At 57.9% G+C, this 17,031-nt stretch overlaps 2 protein-coding genes across 2 annotated transcripts in view; one reads left to right on the forward strand and one right to left on the reverse strand.

Moving 5' to 3' along the window:
• Window positions 1-7,882, forward strand: part of VSIG10 (V-set and immunoglobulin domain containing 10) — a 10,204-nt gene extending 2,322 nt beyond the window's left edge. Inside the window, exons 2-7 of the mRNA XM_010007288.1 lie at window positions 257-541; window positions 5,162-5,455; window positions 5,999-6,142; window positions 6,451-6,463; window positions 7,238-7,392; window positions 7,830-7,882. Of these exons, the coding sequence (XP_010005590.1) occupies window positions 257-541; window positions 5,162-5,455; window positions 5,999-6,142; window positions 6,451-6,463; window positions 7,238-7,392; window positions 7,830-7,882 (944 nt within the window). The remainder of the gene's footprint in view (window positions 1-256; window positions 542-5,161; window positions 5,456-5,998; window positions 6,143-6,450; window positions 6,464-7,237; window positions 7,393-7,829) is intronic.
• A 3,611-nt stretch (window positions 7,883-11,493) lies between these two features.
• DDX54 (DEAD (Asp-Glu-Ala-Asp) box polypeptide 54) lies at window positions 11,494-16,705 on the reverse strand. Its single transcript, XM_010007289.1, has 18 exons — window positions 16,665-16,705; window positions 16,164-16,416; window positions 16,015-16,064; window positions 15,869-15,910; window positions 15,525-15,620; window positions 15,281-15,402; window positions 15,060-15,121; window positions 14,771-14,902; window positions 14,295-14,505; window positions 13,704-13,838; window positions 13,230-13,451; window positions 13,067-13,140; window positions 12,771-12,968; window positions 12,479-12,624; window positions 12,300-12,410; window positions 12,106-12,210; window positions 11,797-11,894; window positions 11,494-11,717 (listed from the first exon to the last, which is right to left on the reverse strand). The coding sequence occupies exons 1-18, from the start codon at window positions 16,703-16,705 to the stop codon at window positions 11,494-11,496; spliced, it is 2,322 nt and encodes a 773-aa protein (XP_010005591.1).
• Window positions 16,706-17,031: the final 326 nt, after the last annotated feature.

A 17,031-nucleotide genomic window follows, 5' to 3' on the forward strand; every position in this document is an offset into this window, starting at 1 on the left:
CTTCAGGCCGCCTCTTGGCTGCCCTCTTCCCTCGGGGAGAAACGGCCTGTCCTTGCTTTCCTGGCGAGCCTTTAACGCCGCATCCCTCCCTCTTCCTGATCCTGCGTCTGGACCTTTTTGATCACCGGGTGTGTCTCGGAGATCCTCTGACAGTAGCCCCCCCTAAAAAACACCCCCAGGTGTCTCATCAGGTATCTTTGCTGAGGGTGCTTTGCCACTTCCTTACATCCCTAACGCTATCCCTTCTGTTTTTCAGGATCAGAGGAAGTGGTCTTTGGGCAGGTTGGAGGAAGCATCCTCCTTTTGTGCCGAAATGTCTCCAGAGAAGCAACCGAGGTGGTCTGGTTCCAAGGGGATCCCCACGCCTTCCCCCCACTCTTCTCCTCGAGGGTGACCTTCCCCCCGGACGTCCGTTTCTCCCTGGTTGACAACAGCTCCCTGCTCATCACCCAGCTGCGCCTGCAGGACGAGGGCAACTACACCTGCAAGGAAGTGCTGAACAAGACGGACCACGAGCACAGGGTCCAGCTCCTGGTAGGCAGTAAGTCTGTCCTGCCTCTGTGAAGTTCCTCCCCTCGGTCTCGCAGGTCCCCCAGATTCATCTGGCACTGGTGGAAAAAACGTTTTTAAAAAAGGGCAAGGTGGCCTTATTGTGCAAAACCTGTGAGCAGGCTGGTGCTGCTCCACTACACGTTCACTCACAAGCAGCAGGGCATGTGTCTGAGGTCTGTCAAGGATCAGTTTTGTGTGATGCAGAGGACAAAATGCTAACTGTTAAGTCCTCACAATGTGTCTTCAGTTCCTTCTTCCTTGGTGATGATAAACTTGGGTTTGGGGCAGATCTTTCATGGCTTTTTGCTGTTCCAAGGTGGCACTTTGCCTCAGAACCTGGCAGACTTGAACCTTAATAAATCTTAGGGTGGGGACTGTTCCTCACTATTTTTTTCCCTTCGATTGAAATACGTGTCTGAGATAAATGTTCTGTGCCATCCCTTGTTGCTGTCCTTTTGGTGTAGGGATGAAGGGTCTGTGCCAATCTTATAGTGCAGCTTTCAATTGTGATGGTAGCACCACATTCCTCAAAACTTACTGATGGGAGCAGTGTCCTGGGAGTGTCTGTTGTCACAGGCTGTGCTTTCAGCCTTTTTGTCCTGTTGTGCCTTTTGGTGCTCTCTCCCTTTCCCATGATTATTTCATTCTTTCATTCTCTTAGAAATCTTCACAGCCTGGGTGGCAGATTGGGCTGAAAAGCACTCAAGTCAACTGCTTTGCCCACTGCTGGCACAGGTCCTTCCTGCTTCTGGTGGGCAGATTCTGGTTCCCCACCAGAATCTGTCCCCTCACACTTGGGCTGTGACCTGCTGTCCTTCATGCCAGCCAAGCCCATATTACAGGGTTAAGAAGAGGGAAGTACTGCTGCCAGCTTGCCTGAGTGACACTCTGTGCTCTGTTGGCACCTTCCTTTCTTGCTGGTCTTTCCATCAACACCTCTCATGTGTGTTGTTTTCTGTTTGCCTTCTTTCTGTTTGCCTTCAGGGTGTTCCTTCTCAGTGGTGAAGGGTGCCTGGTGTCAAAGTTATACCCGAGATCTGTACACATGAAATCTGTGAAAGTTCACACAAATACTAATTCCCTTCCTGGGGCAAGCAACCTGCAGGTGGGGTTCGGAGTGTCACAGAGGGCTGGAGTGAAGGGATTGAACCCCAAGCTTCTTCAAGGAACATATGTAGGCTTAGGAAGGGGGAGCCCTAAATCTGGAGCACTCGTGCAAAACATGAGCAAAAGATATTGTTAGTGTTCCACGTGTTGGTGCTGCACTCTGAACTTTATTTATTAGCTTGGAATTTATATATCAATCAATTAATTTCCAAAGGTTACAGAGGTGATATTGGGAGATTGGTGTGGCCTTAAATAGGTGAGAGAGAGATATTTCTGCTGGTGCTTTTAGATCAGCAGAAGCAGCATCAGCAAAGTTGAAGCTTCTCATCTTCAGACTAGAAGCAGGCCCCCTGATTTTTCACAGTCAGTTACTGGAGCAACTTAACCTGAGCTGGAGAGAACCTCTACAACACAGGCTTGGCATCACTGTAAAAGAGTCACCCAGGATCTGCAGGCTTCATGTGAGGGTTACCAGTTGAGTCTTCAACCCATCTCATGGGTTGTACCAAGAAAGTTCTCTTTTTGTTTCAAGCTGCTTTTAAAAAACCCTCAAGCAGCAGAGGAAATATTGTAGCAACACAGCAAAGGCACAGCCCTGCCTGGAGCTGCTGCTCTGTGTTTGCTTTGGGTAGGGAGCAGAGTGTGAAGGAAATGCTCAGTTGCACAAATCCAAGGGAATTTTTTTCTGTGTTGGTGTGGAATTTGATATAAGCCACTTTTGGCCCATCGAGGGGCACAAGCTCCTTTTTGCTGATGTTTTGTGAGGGTTTTTGGTGGCAGGGAGTGGGAGCTTTTTAGGTTTGGGGGTTTTTTAACATCTTTGGGAGCAAATCTATTGGCATTTAGACAGAAGAACAGAAATGTATTGGGAGAGCCCAGGAGTTCAGGATGTAAAGCTGATGGCTACCGGAGGCAGGTTAGTGGAACCAGCTCAACAAGTACAGCTCTCTGGCTGGACATCTGCAAAGGTTGTGTCTACCTCTCCACACAGGGCAGTTCCTGGTGAGTCAGGCTGACAGGTTGCTCCTATCAACCACAGCCAGGATTTGGGATCAGAATTCCCCAGAGCTGGGGGAGAGGGAGTGTTGTAGAGAACTTTCTTGCCAGAGCTGGGTGATTTCAAAGATCATACGAGACGTGTGTGTGTAGTTCCTGAAAAGCCAAGCCCCAAGAAGGTATGTTTGTGTGGCTCACGTGGGGTTTTGCCATCAGGTTTTGTTGTGTTTGGTTTTTTTTAAAACTCGTGTCATTTGAAAGCCACAGGAATTAATGCTTTGCAGAATGACCATCAGGCATCCCCCTGACACCTCCTGTGTGGTGTTTCCTTTGGCAGCAGCTGATCTTGTTCAGCACTGGAGTAGCCAGGCCAGCCACAGGTTTCACAGTGTGTTAATTCTGCCTGGTTCAGAGTCCAGAATCCCTGTGGCTATAAAATGTGTGTCTACCTGTGCATGGGTGTGTGAAGCCAGGTGATGGGAGAGAGGCAGGACCTCCTGAGCCCTGCTCTGCCCAAATAAATTGCTCTTGGGTTTCTATTGGCTTCTGACCCGCCCCTGCCATCACATCCTTGTTTCTGTATTTCAATAACAAACATAGTCATGATGGTTACGAAGTGGCCCGGGCACGAGGCCAGTGGTGACTTACCTGTGTTCTCTGCTGTAATTTGTCCCCACAGCTGCAGTGTGGTGTGGACACAGAGTGGTGTGTGGCTCAGGAACACCACAGGGCAGCAACAGTGGTGCTGGGAAGCAGAGCATGCCTGGCTTGGCTGCAGTGGCACATCCCTGTGACCCTGATCTTGCCAGCTGGAGTCACCAAGACTCCCTGTGGGCAGAGCATCTTGTTCTCCAGGAGTAGCCTCCTCCTTCAACAGTGTGCTGGGCTTGGTGGGGAAGTGCTCCAGCTTTGAGCTGGTGGCTCTGAGAAGCTGGTTACTTGTCACTGGGCAAGAGCCCTGATGCTTTGCAAGTTCCCCTGGTAAATCTGAGTGCCTGTACCAAGGAGAAGCAGAGCCTTGTTCTCAAGTCATGTGAATCAGTGTCACCTCCTTGTAGCTGTGGCATGAGGACCAAGGGTGCTGTGGAGATTTTGTTCCCCCTCTGGGTTTTTAGGTGCTTATCTCCATTGGATAAGGCTGTTGCAATACTTTTCTTTCCTCCTTGTCCCTCAAGGCTTGGCTGTGGCTGCTGTGACAGCCCCCTGCTTGGTCCCTCCTGGCTGTCATGCAGAACTGTGCTCCCCTGGGGCTATGGGACACAGATCAAGGAGCAAGATAGGCAGGGAAAACTGGGAAGGTTTTTCAAGAGGAATGGTGGCAAACATGAGCACTTGGGGGGTTTCCAGCCCTGAGATGCTGAGAGCTGTGATCTGGAAGTGTTTCTGACCCTGTGCTCTTACTGATAGACCCACCACAGTCAACCCCAAAGTTCAGGGCTGAGACCTCCTCATCAGGGCTGATGCTGCAGCTGTTTTGCAGCTGGCCTGGGGGGTATCCCCACCCCACTCTGTACTGGAGAGAAGAGGGACATGATCTGGACAACTCAAGCTGGGTCATCAGCTTCATGAGCTCCTGGGACACCCGTGTGGAAACTGAACAGCTCCCACCTCTCACACTGAAAACTGTTCAAGTGTGTGGGGAGCCATGTCAAGCAGGAGGAGCCTGTGTGCATTGTGGAGATGAGTTGACTTGCCTACCTTATTAAAAGGCTCATTAATAGTTAATGGTGAGGCAGACCAGTGCCCCCATCATTCTCTGCCCTCTAGAGCACTAAGGCAGTGGTCAGGCAAGCCAGGCTTGGGTGTGTTTGCCACAGGGGGAGATGCTAACAAGCTAGCATGGCAGGGCTTGGCCTGTGCAGGGCACAAGGCACAGAAGTCCTGCAGCTGAGATCCATCAAGGTGCAGCTGCAGGTGGGTTGTGTTTTGGGTACATCTTCAAGGGCTGACAAATGTCCTTGCACCAAGCACCCAGCTGTGCCTGTGTGAAAGGCAGAGGTGGCTTTAGTGCCTTGCTCAGCTTGAGATTAAGTTTGGCAGAGCTGAGTTTATAGCAGAAGGATGGTCTGTGCTCCCAGGCCCCCTTCGAGCATCTGAGGGCTCTGTATAAAGTGGCTTTTGAAAACCTGAGCTGTATTTATCCTCCGAGGGTCGTCAGGACTACAAAAGAGCTCTCCTGGTCCCAACAGCTCTGCTGTTTTCCTCTCTGCCATCTTCCCACTGGTACCCTCCAGATGTTCTTCCTAGGGGATGTGAAGACAGGTGTCACAGAAAGGACTGAGCAATGTGAGAGTTGCTGGGATTGCTCCTTGCTGAGGTCTGAGGAGTGAGCTGAATGCCAAACCCACAGTGCTCAAGTTCCAGCTGCCTGTCTGACTTCCCTCAGTTAATGATTATTAATCAGTCAGATGGCTGATTGCTTGTTATGTTCAACTCCTCCATTCCCTTCCTGACTCTTTTTTTTTCTTTTTTTTTCTTTTTTTTTCCCCCATCTTGGGCTGTTCAGAAACCCCTTCCCTGGAAACAGAGCCTCCAAAGACATGCTTTGTGGGTGACAATGTGACTCTGACCTGCCGTGTGACCGAGAGCACCCCTGAAGCCAAGCTCACCTGGCTGCGAGGCATCGCCCAGCCCGAGGTGGAGATCCAGCCTGGAGGGAGGTACCTGATCACCCAGGAGAGCAACGTGTCCCAGCTCACCATCCAGAACTGTTCCCAGGGCACTGACGGGGGCTGCTACGTCTGCAAAGCACAGAACCCCCTGGGGCTGAGGGAGCTGTTTGTCTGCCTGACCGTGAAGCGTGAGTGGGGCTGCCCGGGCTCGCTGTGGCAGGGATTGAGCAGGGGACACAGCTCCTAGGGGCCACTGGGGAGCACCCAAGGGGCTCCACTTGCCACTAAGAATCTCTTTGCCTGGTGACACTTCCCATATTCTTGTGGCAAGCAGCAGTGCAGGACTGGCTCCCTTAACTCTGGGTGAAAAAGGCCTGATTCCCTCGCCCCAGCATAATGGGTCTGAGAGAGGAGCAGCCTTGGTCCTTCCTGCAGGTTGTGGGCACAGAGGAGTACCTCCAAGGCTCAAGCTGCTCCAGATGCAACAGGCAGGGGTCCATCTGCTTTGGCTAAATGCACATGGGCACAAAAATAGAGGCCCTGCTGTGGTGATTTCCATGTCAATTAAGTGCCTGAAAGTCTGTCCCAATGGGATGGTGGGAGTGTGGCAATGATGGGAGATGGGAACTGAGACAGCACTGGAACTTGCTCTATTGCTTGTACTGAGATTTCCTCATTTGTCTGTGTTCCAGTGACAAGCTGGCCTCCTGTGTCTCCTCTTCTTTCCACAGAGCCAGTGAACATTGTAGGGGTTGTGGGTGCAGTGGTGGTCCTGTCCCTGCTGGCTGTTCTCACCATCACTGGGCTTGTCTTGTACTACAATCCCCTCCTGTGCCTGAGAGGTAGGAGCTCACCTCTGCACAAGCCAGAAAAGGGTTTACTCCTTCCTGGGGTGGCCTGGTTTCACTTCTAAGCTGATTGTCCTATCTGGTGTGCCGTGACAATCACCCCAGCCCTTAGGCCTTATCCTGTTCCTGGGCAAAACTCTGTCAGCCCTGGAGAAAGATAGGCTGGAAACACAAGGCCCTTCCCCAGCTGAGTGCTTCAGGCACCTTCCCCTCATCTTCTCCAGGGAGCTGTGCCATTATGGGCCTCCTCCCCTTCCCTTGGGACCTTTCTGGTGCCCCAGGGACTGCTCTGGGGCTGATTTCTAACGCTGTCTTTTCCCTTCCCTCCCCTTCAGGTGCTGCATTCAGGTGAGCGTTGATTTTCCTCAGCCCAGTCCTGCATGACCTCCCTCTCTGTGGGGCAGGGAATCCACCTGGGAGGCAGGAGCTGCTCTTACATGGGAGCTGTGCCTCCTGCGGGAAGAGGAGGGTGGTGCTGGGTGAGGCTTGGCATGGGGGCAGGAGGATGAGGGGAGAAGGGAGCCCTTGGCATCAGAGCAGGAGCTGCATTGCTTTGGGATGCACAGGGGCTGGCCAGGCATCTGTTGGTGTAGGAGGAAGCTGGGCAGGAGAGCCTGAAGATTTCAGAGTAACCAGAAATTATGATCTTCTGCCCCTCAGGGTGGGTGTTTGCTTCTGTCCTTCCCCCTCAGGAGGGGTGTCCCATGGCTGTGCATGAACAAGTGCCTTCCCTGGGGTTCAGGTGCACTGTGTTTCTTCTCTGCTTCCTGCTCTTACCCCTCCTGGCCCTGCTTCCTTGCCCTTGGTTCTGTTCCTGCAGCGTGGGAAGGCTCTGTCCTGGGAACCTCCAGTTCCTTGCCTGTGTGGGAGAGGAGAATAACTCCACCTGGGAGGGGCTGATGCAGTTTAGTATGGAACGGTTGGAGGACTTTGGAAGGCAAATGGGAAGCAGTGCAGAATGCTGATAGTGCTGCCAGCAGGGTCTGAAACCAGCTCTTCATTGAACGTGGTTAGTGCAGGATTGGAGAAGTCAAAGCTTGGGCAGGTGCTGGCTGGAGGCAGGAGTTGGGACAGGCTGTCCTCAGCTTTGCAGCCCACCTCTGCTTGCTCTGCTGTTCACAGGAGCCAGGACTCAGATGATGTCTTGGTGCTGGTGGACTCAGAAGATGATGATGAGGGGAAGGAGGAAGAGGAGACCCTGAGCAGCACCAAGCAGGAGGTGATGGCACTGGTCAATGGGAGCAGCATCCAGGCTGCTTACCAGATCTGCCTTACAGGTGAGCCCTGGTGCCTGCCTGCTGACCAAGTTTTGGGACAGGAGCTCATCTGTGGGTCTTCCAGGAGCAGCTCCAGGGAGGGAGGAATTCCTGTTGTCTGGTTTGTTGGCTCTTGCTGAGATGCTGCTGCTCTGTGCCCTGCCTAGGTGACGATGGTGAGCAGCACAGCGGGAAACAGGAAACGAGGGGAGAAGAGATGCAAGGTTCATAGTTTCCATCCCTCCATGGGGAAGCATGTGGAGCTCCAGCTGGATGCCTGGCATCCAGCACATCCTCCTTGCTGTGTGGCTGAGCACAGGCCACTGGTGTCCTGCAGCAGCTGGTTCCATTGGATTGTTCCTTCTCTGCTCAGCCCTTCCCCAGCTCTTACTCCGTCCTTCCCCAGCCGTGTTTTCCTGTTTCCTCTCTCCTCCCTTTGTGGTTCCTCTTGATTTCAGGTGTCTCTTTTAACAAGGTGGCACCCAATGCAGGCAGAGGTGGGTCCCAGTAGCCTGCTCATCTTGTTGCCTGTGATAGACTCAAATGCTGGTGCTGGGGTTATGGGGAGTGGAATGGAGAATGTCACTATGGGGTCGCAGTTGTCCCAGGGTAATGGAGAGCACAACTGGTGCACGGGCAGGACACAGGCCATGCTGACTCTAGGAGGGCTTCATTGTTTTTTTGTTATAAATCTTTTTTCCCCCCCAAGACCATCTGAAATGTTGCTCCATATCTAAAATCTGGAGTTAATGGGTACCTTGTGGTGTGGTTTTGAGGGGATGGATGGCTGAGGTGGAAAGCACAGAGAGAATTTGTACACGGAAGGGATGAGTGTAGCAGGATCTGCAGGAAGGGGGCAGCTGTGGTGGGGAACTGTAGGGTGGGTGACAAGGGGGGCAGAGGGTGCAGGAGGGGATGGAGGGACGGGTCAAATCTGGGCACCCTGCAGGGGTGAATGGGGGGATGGAAAAGGCACAGATGAGCAATGGAGATGAGCAGAGTCTTCAGAGGGGAGCAGGAGGGATCTGAGCTTGCCTGGGAGGAGAGGATCAGTACGTGTGCCTGGGAATGGCCAGACAGAGCAGGATGGGATCAGGGTGTAACAGGTTGGAGCAGCACAGGGCTTTGGGTGTTCTGGAGGGGAACAGGAATATAAACTGTGTGAAGTGGGAGTGAAACAGTGTGTAGAGGGTGATGGAGAAGTGAGTGCATGAGGGATCCGAGTGTGTGTGGAGGGTAAATGGGGGGGTGTGAGCACACACGGGTGGAATGAAGGGGACCTAAGGGCACGTGGAGGGAACAGGAGGCAGTCCTGGGGCATGGAGAGCGTGGTTAGAGATCTGTGAGTGGGACTAACCTGTCCCCAGGGATCCTTAGTGCAGTCCCTGTGCCCAGCACCCCGCCTGCTCGGGCAGTGCTTGTAGGAAAATCCCAGGGCTCTGCGGGAGCCTCCGGCTGCCCCTGGCAACGGTGTTTGTGCTGCTGCCATGGACGCTCCTCTGTGCTGGCCCCTCGGGGAGGAGGAGGAGGCACCCGGCGAGATGTCCTCCCGGCTGGAGGAGCATTTGTGCACGGCTGTGCGGGAGAAGCTGCGGCTGCTGTGAGTGAAGGTCTCCCCGTCCTCCCCGCGGGGAGAGCAAGGGCTGAACCACAGGGCCAGCACGTCCTGTGTCCCTGGGGTTCTGTTGGTTTGTGCTCCCGTTGTCAGGTCCCCAGGGTGTCACTGGGTGGGTGCTGGGTTCCTTGAGGTGCCAAGGTGGGTGTCACTGGGTGGGTGTTGGGTCCCCAGCTGGGGCACCCTGGTAAGGATCCAGGCTCCATCTCTCCCTGCACCTCATCCAGAGATGCCAGGATGCTTGGGTGCCCACATGGGTCCCCCCTTGGAAATGGGGATCTGCAGAGTCTGTTGCCCCGACTGGTGGGCTGGGGGAAGGGAGGGGGATTCCCTGGGATCTAAGCAGAAAGCTGAGGTTGTTCCATGACTTGTCCTTTCCCCGGGGACATTGGGGTGGTGCTGGGGGCCTGAGGTGGAGGAGGCAGGAGGGAGATGGGGTGAGGGGAGAGGCCCCCCATGCTGAGCCTCAGCCAGCAGCAGGGGTCCCTGGGGGTCTCAGCCATGCCATGTTGGTGGGTCCTCTCCCCACCCAGCTGTGATGAGCTCCACAGCACCCACGGCAGGACGGTGCTGGCGTGGGATAGCACTGCCCTGCTGCCCTCCACGCGCTTGCTGCTGAGGAGACGGGAGGTGGCAGAGGTGGAGAAGGCCCTGCAGAAGCAGCGGGAGGTAGGGACAGCCCCCAGCCCCCATGTGCCCTCTTCCGGGGGCTGCAGCATGCCATGGGAGCCAGAGCAGCCAGAGACACATCCCAGGCGATGCTCTCAGCACCCGGCGATCCCGCAGGAATTTCAGCAGAGGATGGAGCACCTGGAGCAGCGCCGGCAGCAGCTGGGACGGAGGAAGGAGGAGCTCCAGGATGTTACCCTCCGATTTGATGCCTTCCTTAAGGTGCCAGGGTGGGTGGTGGGACTGGGCTGGTCCTCAGGGCCCCGCTGACCCTGTCACCACAGGCTAGGGCGGCCAGGCAGGAGCGGGAGCTGCGGCGGGCGGAGGAGGAGCAGGCACGGGTGGCAGGGCAGGAGGCTGAGGCTGCCCGACTGCACCAGGAGCTGCAGGAGCTGCTGCAGCACAGGGAGAACCTGGCCCGGCACCTGCAGAGCCTCTGCCGCTTCAGGGACTGCCTGAGGGATGCGCTGTCCAGCACCGGGCAGGTGAGCATGGAGGTCCTGGTCCTGCATGTCCCCACACCCCTAACGGGGGGTCAGCCCTCTCCAGGGCAGCAGCTCCCCTCTCCCTACAGCCTCTCAGCCCTTTCTTATTGCCCAGTTCCAGGACATGCAGAGCATGCTGGCCCATTTCAGGGTGCTGGTCGGGATGCAGGCAGCCCTGGCACAGCAGGCAGCAGCCAGGCAGGAGCGGGTGGCACAGAGCTGGGCACGGCTGCAGCAGCACCAGCAGGAGGTCAGCAAGGAGCTCCTGCACACCAGCAACCAGCTGGCCCAGCTCCACACACGCCTGGAGGACGCCCGCCGTGATGTGCTCCAGGAGGTAAGGGGGGGGAGATGTGGGGTGCCCCAGGGAGAGGGGCAGCAGTGTGGACTCCAAGCGTGCTGCAGAGGGGAGATGCCCCATGTGGCAATGGTGGGAAGCTGAGCTGGGGGTCCCCATACGCCCAGAAAGCATCACCAGCAACTGTGTATGGGGAAGACATAGCAAGGACTCCTGGGTCCCCCTGTCCCAGCTGGGTGGGGTGCAGGGGACATGGGGCAGTGGCTGCAGCAGGGACCCAGGGCTCTCTGTCACTCTGTCCCTCAGGAGTCCCGCTGGGCCCACATCCAGAGTGTGGCCACCCAGAAGACCCTGCTGCTGGGGCAGATCAAGCTGGCAGTGCTGAACCTCTTCAAGCTTGCCACCACGAGGCTGAAGGTCCCTGTGGATGTGGCCATGGAGGACACCAAGGCCCAGCTGGACATGGTCAGCACAGTCCTCTCCCCTGGGGGTGGTGGGGACACAGGGACATACATGTCCCTGGGTGGCTGTGGCATCAGGCTCCTCGCTCTGCAGGTGCTGCTCTGCATGCAGGACATGGCTGCCATCTGTGCTGAGTCACTCCCCAGGGAGCAGGGGCCATGTCCCCCACACTTGCCTCCAGCCCCCAGCACACCCCCACTGTGCCATGGGGGTGCCAGGCTGCCTCCAATTCAGGAACAGCCCCCAGGAACAACCGCCTGCTCCCGGGGCTGAGCCTGCCTCCCTGGGTACCCTCCTGCAACAGGCACCCCAAGCAGTGGGACTCGGCTGCCACAGAGGAAGGGGGAGCTGCCACTCGTGTCCAGGCTGCTGGTATCTCCAAAAGTGTCTCCAGTCAAAATATAACCCTGCTGTGGACCTGCAGCACCTGTTTGTTTTAGCACTGCGCCTGGGGGTGGGGGGAGGAATTACCCTGTAGCAGGGACAGAGTCAGGTGCAAAACCAGCCAAAATATTTAATGTCTCCTCTCCTGGCGCTGAAGCCGGGGGGGTGGGGAGGTAGGAAGGAAGTCAGGTGGGGCACAGCCCCCTCCCCTAGACCCTCTTCCTCAGCTTGCCCTTCTTGGCGCCCCCCACCCTGCGCCCAAAGGCCATTTGCTGCAGCTGCTGCACCCGCTGCCGGTTCCGTGCCCGCAGGCGCTTCAGCCCCCCGCTCTGCAGGAACCGCTGCTTGGCCGCCTTCTTGCGCTGCTTCAGGATCTGCTGCTTGTTCCTCAGCTCTGAGCGCACCCTGCCCTGGGCGGGGGGCTGTCCCTGCCCTGCTGGGACACACACACACAGCTCACAAGGTGGCAGGGATGTGAAGGTGGGGCTGTGCTGCTCGCCCCGGGTACTCACCGTGTTTGTGCTTCCCTCGGTACTGCTGCCTGCCTCGGGTGTCTTCCTCATCCTCATCCCGCTCATCAACCTTGTATTTCTGCTTCCACTTCTCATAGCTGGGCCAGGGTGGGTTAAGGGAAACGTGTGGGGACCCAAAATCACTTGACCCCCCTCAATCAGTTCACCCATTGTGGGCTCTGAGCAGCCGCCCTTCCTCAGGCCCCTCTGGCAGGGGATGGATCCCCAAGCAGGGCGTGATGCTCCAGGGCTGCTGGTGGGCCCAGCCCTGCACCCCCCCCAGCCCTTGCCATGGCACAGGCTGGATACAGGTTGTTCTTGTAGGAGCTGCTGATGTAGCGCCCGCTCTCCGTTCGCACCTTCTTCTTGTCCTCCTGGCCCGTCTGCCCCACAAACCGCTTCTTCTTGCGGTCCCTGTCAGAGTGGGGAGGGCAGTGGGACCGGGTGGTAGGACCCCCAGCTCCCACTCCCCGCCCCCCAGCCCTTGGCCAGACCCCACTCACCACTTCAGCAGCTGCTTGTTCTTGTTGAGGTTGTGGTTTTCATCGCCCATGAGATCCAGGACAGCTCCAGCTGCCTGTTGCTCGAAGGGGCTGCTGTCACCCACGCTCAGCCTGCAAAGGGTGGGTGGTGAGAGCAGCCCCTGGGGCAGGAGGGCAGGGGGAGCCCCCCTCAGACGTACCCCCTCTCGCTCTCAAAGTCCTTGGGCCGGTAAGGGATGTAGAAGTCCTCATCCTGCTGTGTTGGCTGCTGTGGCTTTTTCCTGGCACCATCTTCTCCCCCTCGGCTCCGCTTTCGCTTCTGGCCCCCCACGTTGGAGAACACGTCCTGGAAGGGGATGGTGGATGGGATGGAAGAGCCACATCCCCCCACCAGTCACTGCACCAGCCCCTGTGCCCTGGCACAGCCCAGGGGCCTGGGCCGAGGCTGCCTTGCAGCAGCTCCAGCATGCCTAGCAAACCCTACCCTGTTACCTGGAGGTCTTCCTCCTCTCCTCCTCCTCCTCCCTCCTGGGGTCTGGGGGGGTCTGGGCGCAGCCCTTTGAGAGCTGCTGCCCGTTTCTCCTGCTGCCCACGCTGGAACTTCTCAATCAGGGCACGGTCGCGGCGCCGCTTGGAGCGCATCACGGAGCTGGCCAGCGTGCGGGAGGTGGCGTTGATCTCAAAGATGGTCTGTGCCAGGGGTGGGAGCCCAGGTGAGCTCATGGCCAGCTGCAGGGACCTTCCTCCCACCCCGGGGACCTCGTGCATGAGGACAGGTCTCAACTCACTGCCTTGGACTTGTAGGTTTTAATGCTGTCCACGAACTTCAGCCTCTCCAGCTCCGTGTCCTCAAAGCGAGCACCTGGGGAAGGCAGACATGGAGAGGGGCACGGATCAGCTCCTTGGTGAGGGGGACAGGGTCCCCTCCACTGGTGTCCTCGAGGCACTCACGGAAGAGTGGGTGGATGCCCAGCTGGGACACATCCAGGTCCTTTGCCCTCTTGATGGACTCGGGTGAGGGGCCGGGCCGGGAGCGCAGGTACTGCTTCTGGGCGTTGTCGGCGACGCGGCGCAGGCTGCTCAGCTCCAGGGAACCCTCGTGGTCCGTCAGCAGCAGGCACTCCTCGTCATCCACCAGGCTCTGGGGGACACGGCCCAGGACCCCGCCAGTATCTGCAGCCCAGGGGGGCACCATGTCACCTCACTGGCAGCACCCACCCTGCAGTCGCTGCAGCCTGGGGCCAAAGGGAGCAGAGCCAACAGCTACAGGAACTTGGTGGTGTTGAACCAGCCACCAGGTTCTTCAGCTGCACCCCAGGAAGGAGAGCACGTCACCCCTCTGCACGAACGCCAACCACCAACTCCAGTCAAGGATAAAAGCCCAGTGGCCACATAGCCACAGTCCCAGCTTGGGGTCTGCTGTACCTGCAGGCAACTCCTGGGCACCAGCGAGGACCAGCGAGTGCCCCAGGAAGAGGTGGAGGTCAAAGACGTAGGGCATCTCATCAGGAGCCACCAGGGAATAGGCAGTGCCACTCCGGCCAGCCCGGGCCACACGACCTGGCAAGGGGAGGAGGAGAGTGGGAAACCAGAGCCAGAGCCAGCCCAGCCTGTCCCCACCCAAGTAGGGACCCACAGGTGTCCCCAAGAGCCCATTGCAGGTGACATTCACCAGGCAGGCATAGCTGGCAAGGGCTGTGGGTCGCTGGGAAAGGAGGCAAAGGGGAACCCACCACATCCCATCCTACAAGGAAGGCACCAGCTCTGTCCCGAAGAGACCCCACAGCTGGGGAATGGAGGACCTTTTAGCTCCCACTTTGTCCCCAGCCCATCTCCTGCTGTCACAACACAGTGACCTGCCCCAGAGATATCACCCCCAACTCAGGAGCATCAGCACCAGCCCAGCAGGATACAGGGATGGGGAAAAACAGGAGACAAGAGACAACCCACACCCACCCTCTCACCCTGAGGGACCCCTAGGTTGTCAGAACCCTGCGGGGGGACAGCAGCACCCACCAACACGATGCAGGAAGAGCTTGGCCTTGGCAGGGAAGCTGTAGTTGATGACATTATCCAGCATGGGGATGTCCAGCCCGCGGGCGGCCACGTCGGTGACCAGCAGCACCGGGCACTTGCCGTTGGAGAACTTGGCAATGTTGATCTTGCGGGCAGTCTGGTCCAGTGAGCTGTAGATGTGGGTGCAGCGGATGCCCTGAGCTGTCAGCAGCTGGGGAGGGGGAAGCAGAGATGGTCAGATGCACCCTCAAGATGGCTGGGCACACACCCATGCGACCATCACCACAGGGTGCCCAACCAGATCCCATCGTGTATGCTGGGATTTCTCCCTCCACTTGGCAAAAAAAAAAAGAGAGGGAAACTCCAGCAGGGATGTGCCCCATAGATGCAGACCCCACGTTTGTCTGGAAAGGAGCCCACCCGCTGCCTCCCCTTGAACAGGGGGACATGCTGGACACCCCCAAAATGCCACCTGCCTCCTTGAGATACTCTGTGTGGTGCTTGGTGGCCACAAAGACGACGGTCTGGTCCTGGGGCTTCACCACACTCCGGAGCAGGTGGAGCAGCACGGCAGGTTTGTCGTCCCCACGCACGTGGAAGAAAGCCAGCTGTGAAGGAGGGCAGAGCTCAGCTCCTCTGTGTCCCCATGCCAGGCACTGCCACCCTGTCCCCTCCTCCTGAGCCTGGAGCCACCACAGGGTGGCTTGCTGGGATGGGGGGGTAAGGGGTGCAAAGCCCATCCCAAGTGCCCCCAGCCCCTCTCACCTTGAGCTGCTCGCTGAGCTTGGACTCCACATCCAGCCGGATCAGCATCGGCTCAGTGAGCCCTGCAGGATGTGGTGACATGTGGGTCACGTGTGGGAGGTGCCACCGGGACCCTCAGCTTGGGGACACCCGCTTGGCCCAGCTCAGTTTCAGCAGACCTGCAGGGTCTCTGTGCCATGTCCCCACCCCCAGGCTCCCCCCCAGCTCCAGCCCCATCTCACCAGCCCGGGCAAACTCCACGAGCAGCTTGGGCAGCGTGGCGGAGAAGAGGACAGTCTGGTGACAGTCTGGGAGCCGGGCGATGATCTCCTGGAGCTGCTCAGCAAAGCCCATCTCAAAGAGCCTGCAGGGGAGGGGACAGGGGACATGGCAGGGCCATTCAGTCCCTCCGTGCCCAGCCCTGCCACCTCCCAGGACACCTCACTCCCCCCTGGGGACACTGGAGTCCCCCCAGGCCCCGCTGACCTGTCGGCCTCGTCGAACACCACGTACTCCACCGTGTGCAGCTTCAGCTTCATCTCCACTGCCACGTGCACCAGGCGCCCGGGGGTGGCAATGATTCTGTGGAGACAGAGCTGGTGACAGGACCAGGTACGGGGGAACAAGTGTCCCCACACCTTCCCATTTGCAGGTCCCAAATGCAACCCAAAGAAGACAACAGAGACCCCTTTGTCCCCCATGGGGAGCACGGGAAGATGCTCCAAGGGAACACGGTCCATTGGGCTGCAGACACCAGTGATGTCCCCAGTGGTGGGTGGCTCTCGGGGGGCCATTTCCCCACCAGGTCCCTTTCCCATGTCCCCACTCACATGTCGGGGTTCTCATGCAGGGCAGCAAACTGGTCCTCCATCCTGCAAGAGGGGGGGAGAGGCTGGGGTGGCACTGGGCATGCAGGCCAGCTCAGCCCCTCGCCAGGCTTTGGAGGGGGAAGAGGGGACCCGTGGGGACATCTTACTTGTCTCCTCCCAAGATCAGGGCTGTCTTCAAGCCTGTGAACTTGCCCAGCTGAGAAAAAAAACCCAAACAACAACTCAGGGGAGGGTGTTAAAAACCAACCCCCTGGGTTGCTCGTTGTCCCCACTTGTCCCCACTTCCCCCCCGTACCTCCTTGGTGAACTTGAGGGTCTGCAGGGCCAGCTCCCGGGTGGGCGAGAGGACGAGGGCCCGCGCGCCGGCCAAACCCTCCGTGCCCAGCCCTGCCACCTCCCAGGACACCTCACTCCCCCCTGGGGACACTGGAGTCCCCCCAGGCCCCGCTGACCTGTCGGCCTCGTCGAACACCACGTACTCCACCGTGTGCAGCTTCAGCTTCATCTCCACTGCCACGTGCACCAGGCGCCCGGGGGTGGCAATGATTCTGTGGAGACAGAGCTGGTGACAGGACCAGGTACGGGGGAACAAGTGTCCCCACACCTTCCCATTTGCAGGTCCCAAATGCAACCCAAAGAAGACAACAGAGACCCCTTTGTCCCCCGTGGGGAGCACGGGAAGATGCTCCAAGGGAACACGGTCCATTGGGCTGCAGACACCAGTGATGTCCCCAGTGGTGGGTGGCTCTCGGGGGGCCATTTCCCCACCAGGTCCCTTTCCCATGTCCCCACTCACATGTCGGGGTTCTCATGCAGGGCAGCAAACTGGTCCTCCATCCTGCAAGAGGGGGGGAGAGGCTGGGGTGGCACTGGGCATGCAGGCCAGCTCAGCCCCTCGCCAGGCTTTGGAGGGGGAAGAGGGGACCCGTGGGGACATCTTACTTGTCTCCTCCCAAGATCAGGGCTGTCTTCAAGCCTGTGAACTTGCCCAGCTGAGAAAAAAACCCCAAACAACAACTCAGGGGAGGGTGTTAAAAACCAACCCCCTGGGTTGCTCGTTGTCCCCACTTGTCCCCACTTCCCCCCCGTACCTCCTTGGTGAACTTGAGGGTCTGCAGGGCCAGCTCCCGGGTGGGCGAGAGGACGAGGGCCCGCGCGCCGGC

Source organism: Chaetura pelagica, unplaced genomic scaffold (assembly GCF_000747805.2).
Source record: "Chaetura pelagica isolate M959 unplaced genomic scaffold, ChaPel_1.0 scaffold1391, whole genome shotgun sequence".
Lineage (NCBI taxonomy): Eukaryota > Metazoa > Chordata > Aves > Apodiformes > Apodidae > Chaetura > Chaetura pelagica.

What these genes read in the sequence shown, in the direction of transcription:
- DDX54 (XM_010007289.1), bottom strand. Translation starts at nt 16,705, where the DNA reads ATGGAGGACCAGTTTGCTGCCCTGCATGAGAACCCCGACAT. An exon ending in CTGCATGAGAACCCCGACAT is followed by an intron (nt 15,621 to 15,868) that starts GTGAGTGGGGAC and finishes CTGTCTCCACAG; the next exon opens with AATCATTGCCACCCCCGGGC. An exon ending in GTGTTCGACGAGGCCGACAG is followed by an intron (nt 15,403 to 15,524) that starts GTCAGCGGGGCC and finishes CCTCCCCTGCAG; the next exon opens with GCTCTTTGAGATGGGCTTTG.